The 27,227-nt window shown below is 46.9% G+C and overlaps 1 protein-coding gene across 2 annotated transcripts in view; it reads right to left on the bottom strand.

Annotated features, from left to right (window-relative positions):
• LOC137321109 (tudor domain-containing protein 7-like) overlaps positions 1-27,227 on the bottom strand; it is a 128,051-nt gene that overhangs the window by 12,237 nt on the left and 88,587 nt on the right. For both annotated transcript variants that reach the window (XR_010962712.1, XM_067983318.1), the window contains exons 8-11: positions 15,557-15,743; positions 10,831-10,942; positions 8,141-8,343; positions 7,181-7,315 (exon numbers count right to left, since the gene is read on the bottom strand). Coding sequence is in view for 1 of the 2 variants with exons in the window: in XM_067983318.1 (XP_067839419.1) it covers positions 7,181-7,315; positions 8,141-8,343; positions 10,831-10,942; positions 15,557-15,743 (637 nt within the window). In the remaining variant the exon portion in view is untranslated. The remainder of the gene's footprint in view (positions 1-7,180; positions 7,316-8,140; positions 8,344-10,830; positions 10,943-15,556; positions 15,744-27,227) is intronic.

Genomic DNA, 27,227 nt, shown 5'->3' with positions numbered 1-27,227 from the left:
ATGGTGGTGACAATTGGTAGCGTTCAACAGTAGAAAAATTTAATTGGAAGGAAGCAGGTATGTATTTAAAAAAAGTAGTTCCCTGATGCTTCACTAAAGCACTGCCTGTCTACTCAGTTATATCGACCAGATAGTCCCAGTTTGATCCTGGATCTCTACTGAGTTAGCTGTCAGCCAGGCAAGTAGTTAGGGTGCTACAATTAGCCTCATTCCCTATGAGTTGAGGGGGAGTGTAACACAGAAGAAAAGGTCAGTCAGGATTCCCCCTCCAATCACTGCTTAACATCCTTTTCTGTAGATTGCTTGCTTGTGGACATCAGAATGAGACTCTACTGTGACAGTCAAATAGAACACTAAAATTTGGTGTCTGAGCTCACACATCAAGAATGGCCTCTTGGTTAAGGTACCCATGAAACCCCACCCCAGCAATATTACCAAATGGAGGTGGAGGAGATAAGTGTGGGGGGACGAGGACGGGGGGGGGGGGGGGGGGGGCGTGGGGGGGGGCTGTAAACCCAGTGAAAGTGTCACTGTGGGCTAGTCGGACTTTCCTTTTAATTAATAAAGACTTAGGCAGATTCCAGATTGCAGTATACAATCTCATCTACAGTCTCAAGTTGTGCAAAAATGTATAGGTTTTTGACTTATGTGGATTTTCCCCTAATTAAATCTATATAAATCAGGTCTAGTGAGCACAATTCTTCATTCTTGTCTCTAACCTGGAGATTTTTCACGTGTGCATGTACCAGATGCAGGTGTAACTGAATCTTTAGGTTAGAAAAAGTTGATGACCCGCATGTTGAGCGTTTAGGTGGCTCAGGAATTATCAGCAACACTATGATATCCTGATTAAAGGCCTTGTTGCACACACAATGCTAAGAAGATAGTGTAAAAGGCAGCACAGGAGTGTATATGAATGGAAGAGCTTTATTGGACCATAGTCTGGTCTTTTCGACAAGTTGTTTTTCCTTTGATTAGATCATCCCACAGACTAAGTTTCTGTGTTTGCAACTTTTCTTTTAAAAAAAAGGAAATTGAAGTTTATTGTTTTTGCCTGACAACGTCACTTCTGTACTTCAAATATACTTTCCCAGTTACAGTGGATTAGGAAAAAAAAGTAAATTAAGATTTTATAAAATCATTTTCAAAATAGCTTGAAGTGTTCAGATTTCATTAAAGATTGAGGTGGACCATTTATCTGTCAGCTTGGCTCAGTTGGTAGCACTCTCACCTCAATCGAAAAGTCTTGGGCTCAAGCTCCAGTACAGACTAGAGTTCCCAACCTTCACAGAATGAAAGGGAGTTTTCCGGAATCGGCGTTACCTCTCCCGAGCATTGCCTCCAGCAGCCCAGGAGGTCCACGATTTAAATTTCCAGTCGCAGTGCGCTCTCCCCTCACTCCACTCCATGACGTCACCAGCTTCTGTTGGAGATGCCTCCGGCTTGGTAATGTCACTTGTAGAGCCGTGGCCGCGTGGAGCGTGGTTGGGAGGGCGCTCTGAAATCGATGGGGTGCTCGAGAGTGGAGTGGAAGAGAGGGAGACTGGGGAATGGGGAGTGATGGAGACTGGGGATGGGAGGTCAGGGGAGAGAAGGGGACTAGAATTCAAAGAAAGGGAGAGGATTCTCCTGATGTCCTGGTCAGCATTCCTCCCTGAACTAGCATCACCAAAAACAGATTATCTAGTCTTTCATTCATTTGCTATTTGTGGAACCTTGCTGTGCACAAATTAGCTACTGCGTTTATCTACACAACAGTGACTGCACTTCAAAAGTAAAGCACTTTGGGGCTTCCAAAGAGTGTGATGAGGTGCTACACAAATTCACATTTTTTTCTTTGTTTGGGTGAGCTATTTAGCATGTGGGTTGGTGAGTACGATCAATTAAACCCATGTTATTCTGTACTGATATTTCTGAAATGCAAATCAACTCAGCTGTTCCCAACTCCCTCCCTCAACATAGTGAAGGAAAAGGGAAAAGTTAGGGAAAGGCACATTAGAGAATCTGTTTCAATTAGTTTTAGTTTTTAAAAAAAATGGTAGAAGTCAGTTGGATTTCAAAATCTTGTTCTGTCTTGATTCTGACTGTCCATTCCCTTGCTCTGCCCTTATAATTGCAGCCACATATTCGCAGAACAAGATGGCTTGAAGTGAAAAAGATGTGCACTGGCATCAGAATCATTGGGCATGAGTAGCCTTTGTAAAAAGAAAAGTAATATTTGGATGAATTGTGTACAAATCAGAAGTATTTTTGATTAAAACGGGTTTTGTGTAACCAGAAAACGTACCGTATTGAAACAGGCTGATTGCATTGTATCTGAGTGACCTACATGGCATCTGGCCTGAGCTGTGTTAATTGATAACTTGCTTTTTCTGAGCTTTAAACTGATTTTATTTGCATCTGTCTACTGCTTCATGTAAACTTGATGAGAAAGAATGATGTGTGCCAATCCTGGACGAGAGACTGGAGTGGATGTTACACAGTAAAAGTGAAAATGCAAATTGGCCACCACGAAAACTCAAATTTAAAAATAGAGAATACACAATGAGCAAGTCCGGGATACAATTTATATCCTATGAGCAAGCTGACCTGATAATGCACAAGCAAAGATGAAGGGGCCTTATCGTGGCATGGTCTGACTGAATCAATATGTTTCATACACTGCACAAAATATAAATTGCATTATTATACTTCTTTCTTTACTCATCTATAAAATCAATTTGATTAATACTGCAATATGTGTTTCTGCTAATACAGGAATTTAAACAGAAGACAACCACCCCACCAAAAAGAAACGTGGCAGAAACACGGCTGGGACAAATCCCAATCCGAACGAGTGATGTTTGGCCTCCGCCTAGAAGTGGAAAAATACCAAGCACTCAGCACAAACCTGAACATCTAAGCCACCTCAGGAGAATGCAAACCAGCAACAGTGTCCCACCCATAGGCAGGCAAAAACAACAACGCAACTAAGATTAGTGAACAGGAAGGACTCCCCGACTTCCCCCCTCCCCCTGAAATTTCCTGACATCAGACCCCCAAAAACCAAGAACAAACTCTCACTGCTCCCAACACAGGCACAACAGTGCCAAGTCACCTTCATGTATTAATGTTTTTCTCCAATAAGCACCATGTAACCAAAATGTACAGTAGACTCATAATAAATGTGTCTGAAAACTTCTGAAAATTAAGCCATTTCAAAAAGAAATTCTATTCACCAAAAATTAACCACAAAAACAACTAATCTATTCCCTGGAACAAAAAGTCAACTATTTTTGAGCCAACATGTTAATCCCCCATCCACACCACCAGAAATATTTATAACAAAAACAGTGTAATGGCTTCTCTACCCTTCCTCCTCTCTGCATGCACACAACCTGCCTGGCCTCCATGGCACCTGCTGTCCTCTCTCCTGCTCTAATGAAATCTGCCAAAACTCTGCGAGGAGTTGTCCACAGATCTCCTGATAATCGTGATATAGTGGGGGGAATGTATAAATACGACGATCAGAGAAGCATGTAGTAAAAAAACAGGGGACATTTTAATTTTCACATAGACTGGAGAAGCAGTACAGCTCAAGTTGTAAAGGCAACAAATTTCGAGAATGTAGTTTTCTAGGAAAACATGTTTTAGAACAGACAAGGGAACAGGTCATACTAGATTAAGTGATGAGTAACGAACCAGTACTAGTTAATAATCTGACCGTAAGGGAACTTCAGCAAATAGTGACCATAATATACTTGAATTTGATGTTAGGTTTGAGAGGGAGAAGGTGGGTGATATTGAAAAAGGTGCAGAGGAGGGCCACTTGACTAATTCCCAGCTTAAAGCATCTTAGTTATCAAGATAGGCTAGAAGAACTGGGACTCTACACTTTAGAGAAGCGTAGACTAGGGGTGATCTGATTGAGGTTCATAAGATGATGAAGGGAATAGATTGTGTTCCAGTTGAAAGTTTGTTCCAATTAGATACGTTATGGAGGACCAGAGGTCACAATCTTAAGTTGTATAAGATCAGATCTAGTTTAGATATTAGGAGTTGGTTCTTTTCCCAGAGAATAGTGGACCTCTGGATCAGGCTGCCGGCTCGTGTGGTGGACGCCGATTCGCTGAATTCCTTCAAGCGAGAGCTGGACCTGTTTCTGGCTGGGGTGGAGACCACCTCATTCAAAAGGTAGGTAAAGTAATACATAGAATTATCAGGGCCAGAGTGATCTCCTGGACTAGTTTCAATCGCCAAACGGGTCGGAGAGGAATTTCCCAGATTTTTTCCACCAAAATTGGCCGGGGTTTTTGTCTGTTTTTTTGCCTCTCCCAGGAAATCATGGTGTGGGGTGGGGAGTGTATATATTGTGATACACAAGGTATCACAATTGTGTGAGACATGCCCTGGTGACACTAGACCTGGAGTACTGTGTATAGTTTTGATCTCCTTATCTAAGGAAGGATATACTTGCCTTAGAGGGGGTGCAACGAACATTCACTAGATTGATTCCTGGGATGAGAGGGTTGTCCTATGAGGAGATTGAGTACAATGGGCCTATATTTTCTGGAGTTTAGAAGAACGAGAGGTGATCTCATTCAAACGTATAAAATTCTTAGAGGGCTTGACAGGGTAGATGCTGAGAGGCTGTTTCCCCTGGCCGGAGAATCTAGAACTCGGGGTTATGGTCTCAAGATAAGGGGTCGGCCATTTAGGACCGAGACGAGGAAAAATTTCTACACTCAAATGGTTGTGAATCTTTGGAATTCTTTACCCGAGAGGGCTGTGGATGCTGAGTCGTTGAGTATATTCAAGACGGAGATTGATAGATTTTTTAGACACGAAGGGAATCAAGGGATATGAGGATAGGGCGGGAAAGTGGAGTTGAGGTTGAAGAGCGGCTATGATCTTATTGAATGGTGGAGCAGGCTCGAGGGGCCTACTCCTATTTTTTATGTTCTTATGTGGGACAGGTTGGATGGACAAGAGGATATTTTCCTGTTTGTCATTGTTCGTATATAAGGCAGAGTAACAAACCAAGGTTTAAATTTAAGGCAAACTTCGAAGGGATGAAAAATGGATTGACTACAGTAAACTGGGCTCAACTGTTAATGGGTAAACCTGCAGACAAACAGTGGAAAGTATTCAAAGAAGTATTTAGTACAAGACAAAAGCGACACTCGTGTCGTTAAGCAATTATGGTGAACAAATGAGGTAAGAGACAGTATCAAGCTAAAAGAAAAAGCTTACACAAATGCGAAGAGAAGCAGAAATCCAGCGGACTGGGAGAGCTATAAAAAGCAACAAAAGAATCCAAAGAAAGTAATGAGGTACAAAAAAGGAATATGAAAAAAAGTTGCAGCGATATCAAAGCTGACAGCAAAAGTTTTTATTAATATATTGAGAAAGAGTGGTAAAGGGGAATGTGGGCCCATAAAGGCAGATGCAGGTGAGACTATAATGGACAATATGGAAATGATAGACTTATTAAATTAGTACTTTGTATCTATTTTCACAGTAGAGGAAGATGACAAAATACCAGCAGTACAAGGGAACCTAAAAATAAGTCAAAGGGAAGAACTTAGTGGATTTAATATAAGCTTAAAAAAATGGGAATGGAGAAAATCATGGAACTTGAGATAGACAATTCTCCAGGACATGATGGTTTCCACCCCAGAGTATTAAAATAGGTGAGGAAATTGCAGATGTGTTAGTCATAATTTTCCAAAGCTCTCTAGATTCAGGAATTGTGCCTTTGGATTGCAACGTTGCAAATGTCACTCCATTATTTAAGAAGGATGGGAGGCAGAACCAGGTAACTACAGACCTGTCAGTTTAACATCTGTCATGGGGAAGTTACTAGAAGCTATCATCTGAGACAGACTGACTGAGCACTTGGACAAGTATAAGCTGATTAAAGAGAGTCAGCATGGATTTGTGAAGGTTAGGTCAAGTCTGACTAATCTATCTGAATTTTTTTAAGGAGGTTACTAACGTGGTGGATAGGGGAATGTTTATGGGTGGTGTTTATACAGACTCCCTGAGGGCATTTGATAAGGTTCCACACAAGAGATTTTTTGCAAAAATGAAAGCCCCCGGAATTGGAGGTAACCTTGCGACATGGGTTGGAGGTAGTAGACAGTCAGTAGGGAGAAGGGGACTGTTCTCTGATTGGCGGGATATGACAAGTGATGTTCCTCAGCTACTCCTGTTTCTATGTAACTGCAAGGTGGCAGCAAGTATCCGGTGCAGCATGTATCAATTTCCAGCCAAACGGTTTCAAAATGCACTGGCTGTCACTTTCCCAAACTGCTTCCAGCCCTTAACTTCGGTGATCCCTTACCTCTTTTCGCCCTTACCACCTTGCCGTGGCTCAAAAGTGCTCCCCAAACCCTCTTCCCTTGAGCTCACAGCCTCCATCAACTCTTTCTTTCATTCCTCATTCCCCCCACCCCCTCACCGAAACTGCTCACAAATACCATCTCCGGTCATTTCAGACTTCATCTCTCCCAGTTCTCTGAAACTCAAATCACACCCCTCCAAGTACTCAGATTTCTCTCCTTCCTCCTGCCCAGTGTGGTCTTAGGCTCCATCTTCCTCCACATAGTCCTCCACAGCCCCAGATACCACAGACTCCATCCTCCACACAGTGCACCCGAGCCCCATATCCTACATAACCCATACCGCATCCTCAATGACTATGCTTAGCCAACCCCCTTCCCCGCATCTCCCAGATAGTCTTTCCCTATCTAATGGCATTACTCCTGCCTGATACTGTACATGTTAATTAAAATCTTGCCAGGTACCTAGAGTTTTAAAAAGATAAAAGTTGGAAATTGAATACATCAATAAAGCAACACACAAGACGAGCGAGACTGAAACATAAAGCCACACAGGAAAAAAATGGAGACACAGCAAACAAGAGGTTTATAGAGGTGACAGAGCAAGATGGACACTACAATAAGGAATGGAAACAAAAGTAATTGAGTAGGAGGAAGAGAGAGAATTTTAAATAAACACAAAATATACACGCTGGTAGCTCATTAACAAATGTTTCAGGCCTTTCTACCAGGTCCATGATATCCAGCATTTATATCAAAGATCTGAATATTGCATTCATAGCAGCAACACAGGAATTCTTACATTCTCATAAATCAGTACATATTTCACAACTTAAGGAATTAAAAGTGAAACATACCCGGTAGCTAAAATACTGCTCAACTTTTTCCAGTAAGGCATTGAGCTGGGTCCACCCCTTTGAGGGTACTTGACAGTAGATAGTCCCATCTGAACAGACGTTCGTAACCACTACATTCAGGTACACGCCGTTTTCCTGTAGCAAAGGTACATTTTAAGTTACGTAGTAAAAATTCAGTCCACAAATTTAATTTTCAAGTTTGTTTTTGAATTCATTATATATTCATCTGCACATTTATCAAATTGTTTTGCAGTTCTAGTGGTCATAATGACATTACCTTTGTTAATTTTTGAGCTTAATGACCAATTTAAGTTTAATAGCCACACTCATCCAGTGTACAATTTACACTTTCACATTTTATAAGTTTTTCTTTAACAATCTAACACTTAATGAGAAAAGAAAGTATATAGATGTTGAGTATTCTGCCAAAACCCCCAGTACAATGGGTACAGCACCACATGGTGTTATACTGAGCCAAATGCATGTGGTGTCAGGTTCAAACCTTGATCTGTATTTAGGAATCAATCTCAAATGAATGCATAATTGGCCTCAGTTTAGAGGATGATTTGTGGTTGAACAGCAGGCACTGGAGACACCAATTGAGATTTCATAAAAGGTCTTGTGATAGGTCATGAAGTTAGGCAAATTTTAAAACCATTCCTCAGCATAAATACAATACATCTAAATATTTTGAAACAAGATTGTACACTAAAATGATCACTATGAAAGTACTGACAGACAGTAGGAGGTAAGTGACTGGAAATCCTACATGAAAGCAGCATGTAGGATGTGAGAAAGGCAAAGATTGCACACTGGGTTGAGCGCTGCATTTTGAAAAGAATTATATACATGAACATTTTAGCTTTTGGCTACACTGGTTCATATGAAGAATCCTCAACGGATCATTAACCTGCTGATAAAATGTATCCAGCCACCTTATGAGAACCTCAAAGAATTTACCTTCAAATTCAGTTCAAGTGTCTTGTCATGCAAAGCCTTCAAACATGCAGTATTGATGTTAAAATCATCATCTCCTGAAGTGTCATACAGAAGAACAAGTGGAACCTCACTCCTTTCTAAAATTTCCATCAGCAGTATCTTTCCACTGGCCAGAAATTCAAAGGATTCTAACACACATGGCTCTTTGCAGAATGGTTCAAGACCTAAAACACAAATAACTCCATCTTAAACAACCAGTGTTGCTTACATTCTCCAGGTGTGTCCACAAACGCCTCTTCACACTGGAAAGGACAGTATCTCTCACAATTATACATATTCCATAAGTATGAATAAAATGTTTTGATCCAACTATTCACTTAAGGGGCACATCCTTAGCTGTCTGTCTCCCTCCTACACCACCCCTACTCAAAAACGATGCAACGCTGTTCAATTTACCCTTCATATGTGTGTGTAGGGGACAGGAAGAAAAGAGACAGAGAGAAAGAAAGAGAAAGAATACACCTCTTCCAAGCAAATATAATAGCAGATTTAGTGCAATTTACTGCCATAATAGCCATCAGATTATCTTCAAATGCCAACATTCATTTTTAGGTAATGCTGATCTAACCAATCACAAACATGCTGCAGTTTCATACAGTAGCATTTGATTATAGGTTTAAAAATGCATTAAAAGGACTACAAATTGCCAGCACAGAATTTTGGCGAAGTTGCCATATTTTTCAGGTTTAGTAGCATCACTAGCGACGGCACAGCAGCTTACAGTTGCTAATTTAATAGCTTCCTGTGTGACCCATTGTTTATTAAAATGTTTAGAATATGAAGGTACGGATTACCTACATGTCTAAAGATGTTCAAATTGATAGATATTTTCAGATTGAGAGAAATAACTACAGCTTCTTGTGCAACTACACAACAATGCAAAAAAAAAAGTTGACACCTTCAGTTTTAACTTTATTGCGATCTGCAGAATTGTTTTCTGTATGGTCTGTAAGTGTCTGAAATGATCAAGCCTATTCTGAATTGTTCTTTTGATGGGGGTTGTACATTTTTCCACTTATTGTCTCTGCAGAAGTTGATTTATCCAACAATGCATTTGCATCTCAGTACTGCTGTGCTTGCCTTAATTTTAGTGGTTTCTGGCAAAACTGATCATTTCCTCCCAGCACAGCAACACCAGTATCAAATGTAAACTTAGCCATTGACAGCAACGGATGCCATAAGCGGCCACCTTCTCTGTCTGGGGAAGGTCTATACATGTCAAAAATTGTTTTCTGCCTGAGGGTGGATGAACACTCAGCTCACCCATACTGGTGATAGGTTCTACAACAGGTTCTGAGCGACTTCCAACAGGTCCAGATTTTTCTTGGCTATGATGGAGTGAATCACCAGTGTTACTGTTATTTGTCAGAACAGATATTGCACTTTACTCTAGAGAGGAGGGAAAACGTGGGTACCGACAAAGTGCTGGTCAATCAAAAAACAACTAATATTGTGGAGGAGCTTAAGCTGAAAAATAATTTGTCTCTTGAGAAACTTAAGCTAATATAGTTGCTCCTTGATTGATTGATGCCTGAAGATCATTGTCCATGGTCTAGTGAATCAAAGGTGGTCCTACAGCCCACATGTATTGTTGAACCTGAATCCTGCACCTTATTGAACAGGTAGATCATTTAAGTTTGTGGCTGTGAAGTGATTCTGTGGTAGTGGATTATCTCTGGAGTTATCCAGAACCAAACATTAATAGATTGGTTTTAGTTGGGAGTTCTCTTAGTTGATGGCAGGCGGGCACATCTTAAATCTGGCTGTTAGCATAGACTAATACTGATGAGCCAACTGGGGAGAGGCAATATAACTCAAAGAATTTTGTGAAAAATAAATTGTGATCTGAAACCAGAAGTCAACATTGGCAAGAATTTTGCAAAAAAGGGACTAAAAGCAATACAAATTGTCATGTAACTATGGATAAACAAATACTATTGCTGATAACAGAATGATCACATGTAGATGGCAAAATAATGGCAGTGGAGTAGCAGTAGAAGGCCAAATACCAAAGAAACACTTGCTTATGTGACTACTAAGGTTGAACTCAATGCCCAGTGGTTCTCAATTTGGATAATGGCCATTTGTATTTGTATTTGCAGATTGAACAAATCGGGAACAGTAAGTTTTTTTCTGTCCTGTTCTTTGCTGGAAAGAGGCATTTTTGTTTTTCGTAATTAGCATTCAATTTATCATCATTGATTACATCACTGATCACATCACTGATCTAGGCCAAAGAAAAACCAGTCTCCTCTCCCGCCCCCACACTCAATCATTCACATTGATTCCATTCAGAATCACTACATGCAAAAGGAAATGCCTGGAGTTTCCCTGTAACAGAGTAGACTCTGAACAATGGGTTTCATGGCTGTGCTTAATCAAGGTATCCAGACATCATAAACTTTCAAGTTTGGAGTTGTTTATGATCAACACATTATGAATGCCAAGTTAGTACCTTGCAGCTCCAATGTTATTTTATAATATATATTGATCAATATATATATTTTTAAAACATGCAGTTGTTTTACAGTTGCAAAATAGTGAATGGGTAAGAAAAGCCAATTTTAGATTTTGGCCAGAAAAGTCCACATTAGAGCAGGAGGCAAACTGTAAAGTCCCTTTCAGCAAGATACAAAACTAGTTTTACTTGCCTGCTAGTTTGCATTTTGCAGCCTGAAAGGACAAGGAGCAAAATCTTCCATCTAACTTGTACAGCTTAGTCTTGTCAACAACCTCATTAAACCCGTGATCCACGAAGAACACCTGAAAGAAAAATACTGACGTTGCCAATAAGTTTGCAGTGAATATGGTTCCACTTGTGATTTTTGAAATTCAAAAAAAACCTCAAAATTGCACAGAACAGGAATAATAAAAAAAACTGCAAATGCTGGAAACAAAATAAAAACAGCAAATGCTCAAAATAGACAGGTCAGTGTCTATTAACAGAAAAGGTGATGGTCGAATGACCTTTTATAGCAACAGTTTTCAATCAAGTAGTTTGCAGGTCATTCAATCAATCAACTCCCTCTCTGTGATTGGCATGTGTTGACTTCTCTCCTCCCACCTTTTTTCCTCCCATACTAAAATGCTTGATTCTCTTCTATTCTGGTGAAGAGTATACATTGAAATGTCTTTTCTCTTTACAGATGCTGACTGACCTGCTGTGCATTTTCAGTTTTTTTGTTTTATTTTAGGAATATAGCACTATACTGCAAAAATCTGATTCATAAACCCCTCCCTCCAGCAAATACACTGATCCCTATTTTGCAATTTACTTATTCATTATTCTTACACAATGTGCATTGTTGGGAGATTCCATCAGTTCTGTGGTAAGGCAATCAGTAATTACCAGGCTGTTACAATTGAATAAAACAGACTGGCAAGTTTCCCGGGATTTCTTAAATAACTTCCTATTAGAGTTTTCATTGTGCTATTTACTCAGTGTAAACCCTGTAACCTGTTTGCTGTGTGTATATCTCATGCATTTTCACAAAGAAGGAATTTGCATTTATATGGCGCCTTTCTCACCTCAGGACGTCCCAAAGCACTTTGCAACTAATCAAGTACTTTTAAGTGTAGTCACAGTTGAAATATAGGAAACATGGCAGCCAATTTGTACACAGCAAGGTCCCACAAATAGCAATGAGATAATGACCAGATAATCTGATTTTTAGTGATGTTGGTTGAGAGATAAATATTGTCCAAGATGCCGGGAGAACTCCTCTGCACTTTCCCAAACAGGACCATAGGTTCTTTTACATCCACTTGAAAGAGCAGACGGGTTGAACATTTCATCCAAAAAACGGTACTTCCAACAGTGCAGAACTCCCTCAATATTGCACTAAAGTATCAGCCTGCAATAACAAAACTTTGCACCTTTAAAGTAGTAAAATGTCCCCTAGGCATTTCACAGGATTGTAATCAGCCAAAAAAATGACACTGCGGCAAAGAAGGAGACATTATGACAGGTGATCAAAAGCTTGGTCAAAGAGGTAGGTTTTAAGGAGCATCTTAAAAGGAGAGGGGTTCAGGGAGGGAATTCCAGAGCTTAGGGCCTGGGTGGCTTAAGGCACAGCCGTCAATGGTGGGGTGAAGGAAGTGGGGGATCCACCAGAGGCCAGAGTTGGAGGAATGTCGAGTTCTACAAGGGTTGTAGGGCTGGAGGAGGTTACAGAGATAGAGAGGGGCAAGGCCATGGAGGGATTTGAACAGGAAGATGAGAATTTTAAAATCGGTCATTGCTGGACCGGGTGCCAATGTAGTTCAGCAAACGCAGGGGTGATGGGTGAATGGGACTTAGTGCAGGTTAGGATATAGGCAGCAGAGTTTTGGATGTCGTCAACGCAAAATCGTCGAGCAGAAATTGATAGCCAAGTTCCGCACCCATGAGGACGGCCTCAACCGGGATCTTGGGTTCATGTCACGCTACACGTAACCCCACCAGCAAGGGGAAAAAAAAGTTAACTGTTTTTAATATTCTCTCTCTCTCTCTCTGCCTTTCGGGTCTCTTTCTCTCTTTCTGTGTAATTTGACACAATGTGTATTCAGCATACTGGGACCTACTGTTTTCCGTGGCTAACCTGTCTGAACACCAACGGCACCTTTGATTGGTGTGATGGTGTCCCAGCCTAATATAAGATATGCGATTTGAGAACCTTTCACTCACTCACCTGACGAAGGAGATAATCTCCGAAAGCTTGTGATTTTAAAATAAAATTGTTGGGCTATAACCTGGTGTTGTAAGATTCCTTACATTTATCCATACACACACACCATTTTGGAATTGCAAAATAGAATATATCCCATGGCATTGCTGATGGCACATCGGAGTGGCACATGTTGCTTTGTAATAGGAGCACTGTACCATGAAACACATAGGGCTCGATTTTCGCACCCGCAATTGGGTGCGTTCGTGGCGGGGGGGCTGCGAAAATCGGGGATTCCCAGGGCGGGTCTGGAGCCCGGCTCCAACCCGCCCACTTCCGGGTTTCCCCACTGACGCGCTGACATGCGCGCGCAGCCCCCGCATGTGGGACTCCCGCCGGCTGCCACTTAAACTACTTGCACAGGTACTTCAGATTGTTTACAGACCTGATTGACCTGTTATTTCAGCAGGGATCGGATTTTGCAACTGACCGACACTGTTTCCCGTACTGGGGGAAAACACTCCCAGTTCAAATGGACGTGTTGCAGCCATCAGCCTGTGGCAGCTGCAAAGGTCCATTTGACAGGTGGGGTGGGGGGGGGGGGGGATCCTCACTCATTGCAGGAGGCCACTCTGTCACTTTGGACAAAGTTTGGCCTCCACCACCCTCCTCCTAACAATAAAATTCACCAACTTGCATACTTACCCCGGTGTCCAGACACATTTACCTACCTTGCGGACCCCCTCAGATGTACATCTTCCGGATAGGGGCTGCTGTAGCTGCAGTCATGACCTCCTCGGAGGGCGAACAGCATCACCAGCCTCGCCGGCCACCTCTGACACGTGGAGCTCCACAACACAGTGCTGTGACACATCCACCTGCACAGCAGGAGGGAGGGCAACCGCAGAGAGAGATGTGTCGCAGAGGGCACTACCCTCGCCACAGGGTCCACAGACCGAGGCTCAGCTTCCTGGACCTCTCTGAGCAGCAGTGCACACGCAGGCTCAGAGTCACTCGACATGTAGTCGTGGACATCTGCAGCCTCCTTCATGCCGAGCTGCTCCCGGCTGGCCCGAGCACCATCTTCTTACCTGTCGCTGTCAAAGTCACCACTGCCCTCAACAACTTCTCCTCCGCATCCTTTCAGGGTGCCACCGGGGACATCGCCGACGTCTCTCAGTCGTCTGCACAAAAGAGCCCTGCAAATACACCTACACCCACTCTGCAGTGACACAATGGGTGGCACCAGTTGTGGGTCTTCATTGTGATCCTCAGGAAAGGGCATTATTGCACAAACCAGACAAGATTCGCAAAGACATGGCAGTAGTGGTGCCAATATAATATGTAATGTGAGTTGATCAGAAATTAAATAGAAGTAAAAACCATGACAAACCCTCAAACACCCTTGTGCATCCCCTTCATGCTCACGACACGTTTGCCTTACGCTTCCTACTGCACATATGTGATGCATGCCCTGTGGCTGCAGCACAGGTAGTAGCAGGTTGAGTGAGGCTGACCGTGAAAAAGATGCATGAGAGGGTGAGTATGAGATAGAGCCATGAGATTGTATGAGGATTGGGTTGAGTGGTTGTGGTGGGATGAGTACTGGCGAGGTGAGTACGTGCAGGTAAGATGAGGATGAAGTTTGAGTGGGCGTGAGGGGTGATGTGACAGAGTAGTGTTGGCTGTGCAGAAGGAGATGTGGGGTGGGGGCGGTAATGTGGCAGACGGAGTGTAGGGGAATGAGTAAGTGTACTCACTTTGGCTGACCTACTTAGGTTATTGCAGCGCCTCCTGCACTGTATGCAGGTGGGCGATATGTTGGAGGTGCAGGTGACCTCCTCTGCCACCTCGAGCCAGGTCTTCTTGGTGGCAGAGGCAGGCCGCTTCCTCCCACCCGCCGGGGGGAAGATCTCTGTCCTCCCCCTCACCCCATCCAATAAGAGCTGGAGTGAGGCATCATTAAACCTGGGATAGCCTTCCCCCTGGGCTGCTCCATGCTGTAATTTTTCCTATTTCCTGCAGCATCAGTCAGTGGAGGACTGCCCCTTTAAATAGGGCTCCGCCAGCTGACAGACCTTACTGCGCATGCGCAGTCCGCCCGCCGCGCAGCGGGGAACCCGGAAGAACAGGTAAGTGGATCCAATTAGCCTGCGATTGCGTGCGGAGCAGACTGATTTCACCGGGCGCGTTACCCACGCGCCCAATCGACCCCCCGCCGCAAACCTGCCGCCATGGTAATATCGGGCCCATAATGTCTTCTAGAACGGAGTTGTTGTGGTAACAAAAATGAGAAAAAATTGCATCTTTTCCTCTACCTGTCTCTATTTATCCCTCAGTCTTCATCTTTTTCTATCTGTCTGTATGTCTGTCACACAGTTTCATTGTTTATGTTTGGTTTTATTTTCTTATCCTCGAGCAGGGTCTCCTGCTCCGGTGACAACAGGAGTTCCATCTTTGAGCGGCTATATTAGAAACGGAGGAGATTTCAACTTCAAATTGGCTTTAGCACCCCTCTCGAGCTGTTTGACTGCAGGAAACCATGGTACCAGCTGGGGATGCATTTAAAAATTCTCCTGAGCCTACTTTCCCCTTTAAGTAACAATTTTTTAAAACTCTAACCTCCCTCATTGGAAAGTACAGAAGATGTTGAGATTTAAATAAACTATTACTATCAGAAAAACCCTAACTTTTCAGAGATTATTTTTGACCTAAACATAATTGCCAGTACCTTGACTTTTGCTGCTTCCACTGCAACAATCTGCGCTCTTAACCAAGAGTCCTCTTCAGCACTGATGGCTACAAGCTGTCCAATACTTTGGGAACTTAATGGCATCAGCTCACCGGTGTAAGTGTAATACTCTTTCATGGCATCTTCCATTTGTTCAAGAGCACCAGAATATTCTGGCCCGATGTATCTGAAGGGGAAAGTTTAAAGTTATTATGTATTTCAGCCTTAAAATGTTTTAGCTTTTTCCTTCTAAACAGTTTTCTTTTGAAAAATACTTCCAAGAAGGCTTTGAAAATCTTCTTGATACAGACTGTGCATTTGCAAAGTGGATATCCGATATACTCAAAACTTTCAATGCTGTTTGATCAATGAAAAAGACAAATAATCCGATTCATAAAATATTTCCGAACAAATACATGACAATAGCGAATACAGTTGATCGTTCGAGTCTCAAAGTTCCATGGCTTTTAACACAATTAATTTACATGGGTTTGATGATTCCTGTGGTCAGATTAGGCAGATCATTGCTGGGGATTTAAAAGCTTTGCACACCGAATGTCAACATTGGGCGCCTCCAAGTCAGTACAACTCACTATTCAAAAAATAAAACCCCCTTCTTACTACGGCAGTCTGCTTTAACCATACTACACTGATGAACATTTAATATATTCCTTCGTTGTCTATCTGAAAATGGCAGTAATTCTGTGCCATAGATCCACATCCACCAGAAAACGTTTTGCTCATTTGAGACTTTCATCTCAGTTGGGACTGGATTCAAACCCAGGTCCCAGAGGAAGGACAGTGCGTTAACCTACTGCAATACTCAGTTCCAGGGCAAATGTGTAAGCTTACGCTTGCTTTGAGCAATTTTGATGCATATTCATCTTAGAATTAAAAGAATTACGTTCCTAACACCTAGTTATGTTTGACTACTGTAATCTGGTCCTTAGCAGATGATAAAATATGCATTAGATTACAAAATCATCTTGGGAATTTGCTAGGACAGAAACAAAAGAAATGAGAATTTGTATATCAAGACCACTAAGAACATGGTAGGTGTGATGGGGTGCTAAAAAATAATTCACTTATTCTCCCCTAAACTCCTAAATTTGACAGGATATGCTCCTGTCTGTTCAATATTGTATAAGGACAAGATCTCCAAACAAAAAGGTTGCAATACCCACAATCTGTATTTCTAATTTAGCTCCAATATGCTCCCATGTCACAAATGTCAATTTTTTAAAAAAACATTTGTAATTTGAAATAAATGGGAGACAACAACTTGCATTTATATAGCACGTTTAGTGCAGAAAAACATCTTAAGGTGCTTCACAGAGGCATAAGAAGACAAAAGTGAAAGCCAAGCCAAAGAAACAGATATTAGGAGGGGTGGCCAAAAGCTTGGTCAAAGAAGTGCGTTTTAAGGAGGGTCTTAAACGTTGGTGAGGGAGGTGAAGAGGCCGAGGGGTTTAATAGTGGGAATTTCAGAGCTTGGGTGACAGACTGAAGGCATGGCTGCCAATGGTGCGGCGAAGGGAGGGAGGGGTGCGCAAATGTCTGGAGTCAGAGGGAAGGAGTGTTTGAAAGGGAGCTGGAGAAGGTTACATCGATGGGGAGGGATGAAGTCATAAAGCGATTTTAACACAAGGATGAGAATTTTAAATTGGAGGTGTTGGGGGACCAGAAAGCAGTGTAGGCCAGCAAGGACAGGGGTGACAGGTGACTAGGACTTGGTGCAGGATAGGATAGGGGCAACAGAGTTTTGGATGAACTGAGGTTTATGGAGGGTGGGAGGTCGGCCAGGAGAACACTGGAATAGTTGAGTCTGGAGCTAACAAAGGCATGAATGAGTGTGGCGGCTGATGTTAGAGGTGAAAATAGGCAGACTTTGTGATGGATAGGAAATATGGCGGGAAGCACAGCTCAGGGTCGAATAGGACGCCGAGACTGCAAACAGTCTGGGTCAGCCTGAGACAGTCCAGGGAGGCAGATGGAATTTATGGCGAGGGTATGGAGTTTGTGACAGGGGTCGAAGACAATGATATCCATTTTTCCAATGTTAAACTGGAGGAAATTGCCGCTCACCTACGACTGGATATCGGACAAGCGGTCTGACAACACAGAAGCAGTGGAGGGTCAAGAGAGGTGGTGGAGAGGTAGAGCTGAGTGTTGTCAGTGTCCACAGAGAAGCTGAACCCATGTCTGCAGATGATGTTTCCAATGGGCAAAATGTAGATGAAGAAACAGACATCAAGGATAGATCCTTGGGGGACTCCGGAAGTAAATATGCGGGGATGGGAAGCGAAGCCATTGATGGAGGTGCTTTGTCTACAATCAGATAGTTAAGAGTGAAACCAAGCAAGGGCAATGCCACTGAGCTGGACAATGGAGGAAAGGCAAGGGTGCATGATGGTGTGGTCGACCATGTCAAAGATTGCAGAGAGGACGAGAAGGTATAATGCACCATAATCACGATCACAGAAGATGTAATTTGTAACTTCAGTTAGGGCCATTTCAGTGCTGTGGTATGGACAGAAACCTGACTGAAGAGCTTCAAACATGGAGTTACGGAAAAAGTGGCTACAGTGTGAGAGGTAACAACATATAGGGGCAGTAGTTAGCAAGGACAGAGGGGTTGAGGGTTGGATTTTTGAGAGGGTGAGGACAGCGGTTTTGAGAGGGAGGCCAACAGTACCTGAGGAGAAGGAACCATTTACAATGTCTGCTTGCACAGGGCCAGGAAAGACAGTTTAGTGGGAATGGGGTTGAAGGACCAGGTGGTGAACAAAATGAGTTCAGAGGGGGCACGAAGGGACATAGGAGAAAAACTACAGTAAGCAAGGATGGGCAAGGGGAACTGGGGCTGTGGAGGACAGAAGAGGCAGCTGAGCAGATAGTCTTAATCTTAGTGACAAAGAAACCCATGAGCTCCTTGCACCTTGTTGGAGATGACGGTGGAAGGGGCAGCAGACGTGTTTAAGGAGATGGTTGGTTGTGACTAAAAGAAGCCGGGGTTTTATCATTTCATTCTAGGATGATCCAGGAGTAGTGTGTGGGTTTGGCAGAGAGTGAGGTCCTATCGCTTGTTGTGCTCCAGCCACCTCTGATGATGAATGGCTAAACCAGTTGTGTGTCAGATACAAGTCTGCGCCTCTTGGACTTGAGGGAGTAAAGATGGGGGCCATACCAGGAGGATCGATCGGAATGGGAGAAAGTAATGGTGTTACTGGGAACAAGGGCATCAAAGGTGGACGTAAGGAAGCGGCTGAGCAGATCGACAGCTGCAGAAGTACGGTGGAAAATGGAGGGCCAAAGTTTAGACAGTTGGGATTTAGAAAGTGCAGTTGTAAGTGACTCGGGAGAGTTTTTTTTTCCAGGGACAGACACAGCAGGAAATGGTTTGGAAGTGGGGGGGGGGAGGGGGATGTGGATGGTGATGGATACCCAGGAAATGACCAGGGTTGGAGACAGTTAGGGTTTGGCTGGGAACAAAGGCACAGTTGTGGGAATGATTGAGCAGATCAATAGCTGCAGAAGTATTGTGGTGAATGGAGGGCCAAAGGCTAAAGAGTTCAGAGTTTGCAAGTGCAACTGGGGAGAATTTTTTCCAAGGAAGTGATCAGAGATGGACTTATCTGTGATCAAGACCATGGAATAGAGGTGCCACGGAAGATGGCAAGGTGGAGGCAGGGTGGCCATGAATATGGGTAGGAGAGTTTAGCGAGGACATGAGGTCAGTGAATTCAGAAGAGGGGGGCAAGAGGAGCTGAGATGAAGTTTGAAAGCATCGAGGATGAGCGGTCGTTCAGTGCAGAGGGCAAAGGACAAAGGACAAAAGGAGGTACGATACCTCTGAGAAAAACAGGATGAAGTTTTAAAGGGGCAGGAGACAACAACAACTTGCATTTATATAGCATCTTTAATGTAGTAAGACCTCCCAAAGCATTTCACAGGAGCATAAGATGACAAAAATTGACACCCAGCCAAAGAAGACGACATTAGGATAGATGACCAAACACTTGGTCAACGAAGTAGGTTTTAAGCAGTGTCTTAAACAAGGAGACAGGGGTAAAGAGGTGGAGAGGTTTAGGGAAGAAATTCCAGAGCTTAGGGCCTCGGCAACTGAGGATTGTAGGGCTGAAGGAGATTACAGAGTTAGGGAGGGGCGAGGCCATGGAAGGATTTGAAAAGGAGATGGTTCAGGTACAGTATAGGTACATTCCCACAAGGGGGAAAAGGTAGGGCAACTAAAGCCAGAGCTCCCTGGATGACAAAAGAGATAGAGAGTAAGATGAAACAGAAAAAAGGGGTGTATGACAGATGTCAGGTTGACAACACAAGTGAGAACCAGGCTGAATATAGAAAGTTCAGAGGCGAAGTGAAAAAGGAAATAAGAGGGGCAAAGAGAGAATATGAGAATAGACTGGCAGCCATCATGAAAGGGAATTCAAAAGTCTTCTAAAGGCATGTAAACAGTAAATGGGTAGTAAGGAGAGGTGGGGCCAATTAGGGGCCAAAAAAGATCTACTCATGGAGGCAGAGTGGATGGCCGAGGTACTAAATGCGTACTTTGCATCTGTCTTTACCAAGGAAGAAGATGCTGCCAGAGTCTCAGTAAAGGAAGATGTACTTGAGATACTGGATGGGCTAAAAATTGACAAAGAGGAGGAACTAGAAAGGCTAGCTGTACTTAAAAGTAGATAACTCACCGGTCCGGATGGGATGCATCCTAGGTTGCTGAGGGAAGGGTGGAAATTGCAGAGGTACTGGCCATAATCTTCCAAACATCCTTAGATATGGGGGTGGTGCCAGAGGACTGGAGAATTGCAAATGTTACACCCTTGTTCAAAAAAGGGTGTAAGGATAAACCCAGCAACTACAGGCCAGTTAGTTTAAGCTCGGTAGTTGAGGGCAATGCAGTTGATGTGGTGTGTATGGACTTTCAAAAGGCGTTTGATAAAGTGCCGCATAATAGACTTGTCATCAAGATTGAAGGCCATGAAATAAAAGGGGCTGGAGCAGCAAGGATACAGAATTGGCTAAGTAACAGGAAACAGAGCGTAGTGGTCAACGGCTGTTTTTCGGACTGAAGGGAGGTGTACAATGGTGTTCCCCAGGGGTTGGTACTAGGACCACTGCTTTTCTTGATATATATTAATGACTTGGGCTTGGGTGTACAAGGCACAATTGCCAAATTTGCAGATGACACAAAGCTTGGAAGTGTATTAGTGAGGAGGATAGTGATAGACATCAAGAGGATATAGACAGGCTGGTGGCATGGGCGGACAAGTGGCAGATGAAATTTAACGCAGAAAAATGCGAAGTGATACATTTCGGTAGGAAGAATGAGGAAAGGCAATGTGAACTAAAGGGCAATTCTAAACAGGGAACAGGAACAGAGAGATATGGGGGTATACGTACACAAATCATTGAAGGTGGCCCGAAGTTGCCCCGAGGACAACGGCTTCGGTCTTCCCAATATTTAGTTGGAGAAAATTTTTGCTCATCCGGTACTGGATGTCGGACAAGCAATGTGACAAATCAGAGACAGTGGAGTGTTCGAGGGAGGTGGCAGTGAGGTAGAGTTGGGTGTCGTCAGCGTTCATGTGGAACAGGTGTTGTGTTTTTGGATGGTGTCGGATGACTGGGCGACAGAATAATAAATGAGACAACTCAAGAATTAAACATAATGCTTAACCACAACCAGCATCCATTGGAATGGAAAGTATTTAATATATCTTGGAGGTGCATATGACTCTAATACGATGTAGAAGCTGATATGATACTAAAAGTTAAGTTCCCAGGTTTCATTTCTGGTCTATTTGCTGCTCTCAATTCCAGTAATAGTAATAGCGCTGCAGTTGGCCTTGATGCTGCTGAGTTAGGGAGCGCAAAATTGGCCAGGATTCCTGCTCGTGATCAATATCCAGCATCTCCTGCTAGAAGTGCAAGTGTACGGACAGGATTCAATTCGGTTGTGATGCCCCTCGTGATTAAATAGTGTACGGGCACTCACTATCTAGGTTGACATATTAATAATTGCCACCAGAATGTCCGCAGTCCCCATGGAACCATGCTCCAGCAAGGAGTCAACTTGCTGACTTCATGAGACAGAGAAGGAGGGAGATTAGAAGAGGAAAACTATTAAGACTAGACCCAAATAGTTACAGTGGGAGGTTAAAAATAGTATGAAGGGAAAAATAGTTTGAAGAGTTAGGGGCGGGCAATACTGGGAGAATAAAGACAAAATTCAAGTAAGCATAGCTAAAAAGATCACAAAGTAAATGTTGAAAAATAAAATACAAGGGACATTAGAGAAAATAATGTTTTGGGCATCTTGACAGCAAATCCTTGAACAATTGGGGCCCCTTAAATATGAGAAAGGAGGTTGTGAATGGCTGTCTTTTTTGTTCAAATTTCTAAAATTGCAAACCAGATGCTAAAAGTCTGATTTTAAAATAGAAGTCATTTTTACATTGTAAATATATTTTCATTTATAAGATATTAAGGGGAACAGATAGGGTGGATAGAGAGAAAATATTTCCGCTGGTTGGGGATTCCAGGAGTAGGGGGCACAGTCTAAAAATTAGAGCAAGATCTTTCAGAAGTGAGATTAGAAAACATGTCTACACACAAAGGGTGGTAGAAGTTTGGAACTCTCTTCCGCAAATGGCAATTGATACTAGCTCAATTGCTCAATTTAAATCTGCAATAGATAGCTTTTTGGCAACCAAAGGTATTAAGGGATATGGGCCAAAGGCAGGTATATGGAGTTAGATCACAGATCAGCCATGATCTTATCAAATGGCAGAGCAGGCACGAGGGGCTGAATGGCCTACTCATGTTCCTATGTTCCTATTTGAAAAATTTGGGGGGGGGTGGTGGGAGGGTGTTGGAAAGTGGCAGGGCCGGGAGGGGGGGTGGGGGGGGGGAAAGACGGAGAGAAAGCGGCGGGGGGGAAAGACGGAGAGAAAGCGGCGGGGGGGGGAAAGACGGAGAGAAAGCGGCGGGGGGGGGAAAGACGGAGAGAAAGCGGCGGGGGGGGGGAAAGACGGAGAGAAAGCGGCGGGGGGGGGAAAGACGGAGAGAAAGCGGCGGGGGGGGGGAAAGACGGAGAGAAAGCGGCGGGGGGGGGAAAGACGGAGAGAAAGCGGCGGGGGGGGGAAGACGGAGAGAAAGCGGCGGGGGGGGGAAAGACGGAGAGAAAGCGGCGGGGGGGGGAAAGACGGAGAGAAAGCGGCGGGGGGGGGAAAGACGGAGAGAAAGCGGCGGGGGGGGGAAAGACGGAGAGAAAGCGGCGGGGGGGAAAGACGGAGAGAAAGCGGCGGGGGGGAAAGACGGAGAGAAAGCGGCGGGGGGGGGAAAGACGGAGAGAAAGCGGCGGGGGGGGGAAAGACGGAGAGAAAGCGGCGGGGGGGGGAAAGACGGAGAGAAAGCGGCGGGGGGGGGAAAGACCGAGAGAAAGAGGTCGGGGGGGAAAGACGGAGAGAAAGCGGCGGGGGGGAAAGACGGAGAGAAAGCGGCGGGGGGGGGGGGGAAAGACCGAGAGAAAGAGGTCGGGGGGGAAAGACGGAGAGAAAGCGGCGGGGGGGGGAAAGACGGAGAGAAAGCGGCGGGGGGGGGAAAGACGGAGAGAAAGCGGCGGGGGGGGGAAAGACGGAGAGAAAGCGGCGGGGGGGGGAAAGACGGAGAGAAAGCGGCGGGGGGGGGAAAGACGGAGAGAAAGCGGCGGGGGGGGGAAAGACGGAGAGAAAGCGGCGGGGGGGGGAAAGACGGAGAGAAAGCGGCGGGGGGGGGAAAGACGGAGAGAAAGCGGCGGGGGGGGGGAAAGACCGAGAGAAAGAGGTCGGGGGGGAAAGACGGAGAGAAAGCGGCGGGGGGGGGAAGACGGAGAGAAAGCGGCGGGGGGGAAAGACGGAGAGAAAGCGGCGGGGGGGAAAGACGGAGAGAAAGCGGCGGGGGGGAAAGACGGAGAGAAAGCGGCGGGGGGGGGAAAGACGGAGAGAAAGCGGCGGGGGGAAAGACGGAGAGAAAGCGGCGGGGGGAAAGACGGAGAGAAAGCGGCGGGGGGAAAGACGGAGAGAAAGCGGCGGGGGGGGGGAAAGACGGAGAGAAAGCGGCGGGGGGGAAAGACGGAGAGAAAGCGGCGGGGGGGAAAGACGGAGAGAAAGCGGCGGGGGGGAAAGACGGAGAGAAAGCGGCGGGGGGGAAAGACGGAGAGAAAGCGGCGGGGGGGAAAGACGGAGAGAAAGCGGCGGGGGGGAAAGACGGAGAGAAAGCGGCGGGGGGGAAAGACGGAGAGAAAGCGGCGGGGGGGAAAGACGGAGAGAAAGCGGCGGGGGGGAAAGACGGAGAGAAAGCGGCGGGGGGGAAAGACGGAGAGAAAGCGGCGGGGGGGAAAGACGGAGAGAAAGCGGCGGGGGGGAAAGACGGAGAGAAAGCGGCGGGGGGGAAAGACGGAGAGAAAGCGGCGGGGGGGAAAGACGGAGAGAAAGCGGCGGGGGGGAAAGACGGAGAGAAAGCGGCGGGGGGGAAAGACGGAGAGAAAGCGGCGGGGGGGAAAGACGGAGAGAAAGCGGCGGGGGGGAAAGACGGAGAGAAAGCGGCGGGGGGGAAAGACGGAGAGAAAGCGGCGGGGGGGAAAGACGGAGAGAAAGCGGCGGGGGGGAAAGACGGAGAGAAAGCGGCGGGGGGGGAAAGACGGAGAGAAAGCGGCGGGGGGGGGAAAGACGGAGAGAAAGCGGCGGGGGTGGGGAAAGACGGAGAGAAAGCGGCGGGGGTGGGGAAAGACGGAGAGAAAGCGGCGGGGGGGGGGAAAGACGGAGAGAAAGCGGCGGGGGGGGGAAAGACGGAGAGAAAGCGGCGGGGGGGAAAGACGGAGAGAAAGCGGCGGGGGGGAAAGACGGAGAGAAAGCGGCGGGGGGGGGAAAGACGGAGAGAAAGCGGCGGGGGTGGGGAAAGACGGAGAGAAAGCGGCGGGGGTGGGGAAAGACGGAGAGAAAGCGGCGGGGGGGGGAAAGACGGAGAGAAAGCGGCGGGGGGGGGAAAGACGGAGAGAAAGCGGCGGGGGGGAAAGACGGAGAGAAAGCGGCGGGGGGGAAAGACGGAGAGAAAGCGGCGGGGGGGGGAAAGACGGAGAGAAAGCGGCGGGGGGGGGAAAGACGGAGAGAAAGCGGCGGGGGGGGGAAAGACGGAGAGAAAGCGGCGGGGGGGGGAAAGACCGAGAGAAAGAGGTCGGGGGGGAAAGACGGAGAGAAAGCGGCGGGGGGGAAAGACGGAGAGAAAGCGGCGGGGGGGGGGGGGAAAGACCGAGAGAAAGAGGTCGGGGGGGAAAGACGGAGAGAAAGCGGCGGGGGGGGGGAAAGACGGAGAGAAAGCGGCGGGGGGGGGAAAGACGGAGAGAAAGCGGCGGGGGGGGGAAAGACGGAGAGAAAGCGGCGGGGGGGGGAAAGACGGAGAGAAAGCGGCGGGGGGGGGAAAGACGGAGAGAAAGCGGCGGGGGGGGGAAAGACGGAGAGAAAGCGGCGGGGGGGGGGAAAGACCGAGAGAAAGAGGTCGGGGGGGAAAGACGGAGAGAAAGCGGCGGGGGGGGGAAGACGGAGAGAAAGCGGCGGGGGGGAAAGACGGAGAGAAAGCGGCGGGGGGGAAAGACGGAGAGAAAGCGGCGGGGGGGAAAGACGGAGAGAAAGCGGCGGGGGGGGGAAAGACGGAGAGAAAGCGGCGGGGGGAAAGACGGAGAGAAAGCGGCGGGGGGAAAGACGGAGAGAAAGCGGCGGGGGGAAAGACGGAGAGAAAGCGGCGGGGGGGGGGAAAGACGGAGAGAAAGCGGCGGGGGGGAAAGACGGAGAGAAAGCGGCGGGGGGGAAAGACGGAGAGAAAGCGGCGGGGGGGAAAGACGGAGAGAAAGCGGCGGGGGGGAAAGACGGAGAGAAAGCGGCGGGGGGGAAAGACGGAGAGAAAGCGGCGGGGGGGAAAGACGGAGAGAAAGCGGCGGGGGGGAAAGACGGAGAGAAAGCGGCGGGGGGGAAAGACGGAGAGAAAGCGGCGGGGGGGAAAGACGGAGAGAAAGCGGCGGGGGGGAAAGACGGAGAGAAAGCGGCGGGGGGGAAAGACGGAGAGAAAGCGGCGGGGGGGAAAGACGGAGAGAAAGCGGCGGGGGGGAAAGACGGAGAGAAAGCGGCGGGGGGGAAAGACGGAGAGAAAGCGGCGGGGGGGAAAGACGGAGAGAAAGCGGCGGGGGGGAAAGACGGAGAGAAAGCGGCGGGGGGGAAAGACGGAGAGAAAGCGGCGGGGGGGAAAGACGGAGAGAAAGCGGCGGGGGGGAAAGACGGAGAGAAAGCGGCGGGGGGGAAAGACGGAGAGAAAGCGGCGGGGGGGAAAGACGGAGAGAAAGCGGCGGGGGGGGAAAGACGGAGAGAAAGCGGCGGGGGGGGGAAAGACGGAGAGAAAGCGGCGGGGGTGGGGAAAGACGGAGAGAAAGCGGCGGGGGTGGGGAAAGACGGAGAGAAAGCGGCGGGGGGGGGAAAGACGGAGAGAAAGCGGCGGGGGGGAAAGACGGAGAGAAAGCGGCGGGGGGGGAAAGACGGAGAGAAAGCGGCGGGGGGGGGAAAGTCGGAGAGAAAGCGGCGGGGGGGGGAAAGTCGGAGAGAAAGCGGCGGGGGGGGGAAAGACGGAGAGAATGCGGCGGGGGGGGAAAGACGGAGAGAAAGCGGCGGGGGGGAAAGACGGAGAGAAAGCGGCGGGGGGGGAAAGACGGAGAGAAAGCGGCGGGGGGGAAAGACGGAGAGAAAGCGGCGGGGGGGAAAGACGGAGAGAAAGCGGCGGGGGGGAAAGACGGAGAGAAAGCGGCGGGGGGGAAAGACGGAGAGAAAGCGGCGGGGGGGAAAGACGGAGAGAAAGCGGCGGGGGGGAAAGACGGAGAGAAAGCGGCGGGGGGGGAAAGACGGAGAGAAAGCGGCGGGGGGGAAAGACGGAGAGAAAGCGGCGGGGGGGAAAGACGGAGAGAAAGCGGCGGGGGGGGGAAAGACGGAGAGAAAGCGGCGGGGGGGGGAAAGACGGAGAGAAAGCGGCGGGGGGGGGAAAGACGGAGAGAAAGCGGCGGGGGGGGGGGAAAGACGGAGAGAAAGCGGCGGGGGGGGGGAAAGACGGAGAGAAAGCGGCGGGGGGTGGGGGTCGGGGAGGAAGATGATTTATGCAGAGTGGTATTTTGCTTGAAAGCAGGGTACATCATTGAATATTACAGAGGCCCTAAAGAAGCAATGTCTTCATATTTGGCCATTTAATATGTAGCACAGCTTGCCACTTAGCACTGTAAATGTTGACTGAAAAGGAAAATAAACAGATTCTCAATTCAGCAGCTTGGCAAATAAAGGATTGCCACGAGGCTATTGAAATGATTTTAAATCATGAAACAGCATTGATGTTGACTTATGGGCCATTCTTCCTCCAGTGCTAAAGCTGGTGATGTCATCGGCCACACAAAGGTGAAACATGGTGGCATTGGAAACGTAGTGACGCACCCATGTTTGCCAAACTGCTTTGGGAGAGCAGGATCGGGGGGGGGGGGGGGGGGGGGGGGGAGCAGGCGAGGAAAGTGAATAACCTCACATTTGCCCACATTATACTCCTTCTGCCACCGTATCTCCTACTCACTTAACCTGTCCATATCCCT

This window comes from Heptranchias perlo, chromosome 4 (assembly GCF_035084215.1).
Source record: "Heptranchias perlo isolate sHepPer1 chromosome 4, sHepPer1.hap1, whole genome shotgun sequence".
In the NCBI taxonomy this organism is placed as follows: domain Eukaryota; kingdom Metazoa; phylum Chordata; class Chondrichthyes; order Hexanchiformes; family Hexanchidae; genus Heptranchias; species Heptranchias perlo.
Note: the sequence above shows the minus strand (reverse complement) of the source record. Positions and strands in the feature narration are given on the sequence as shown.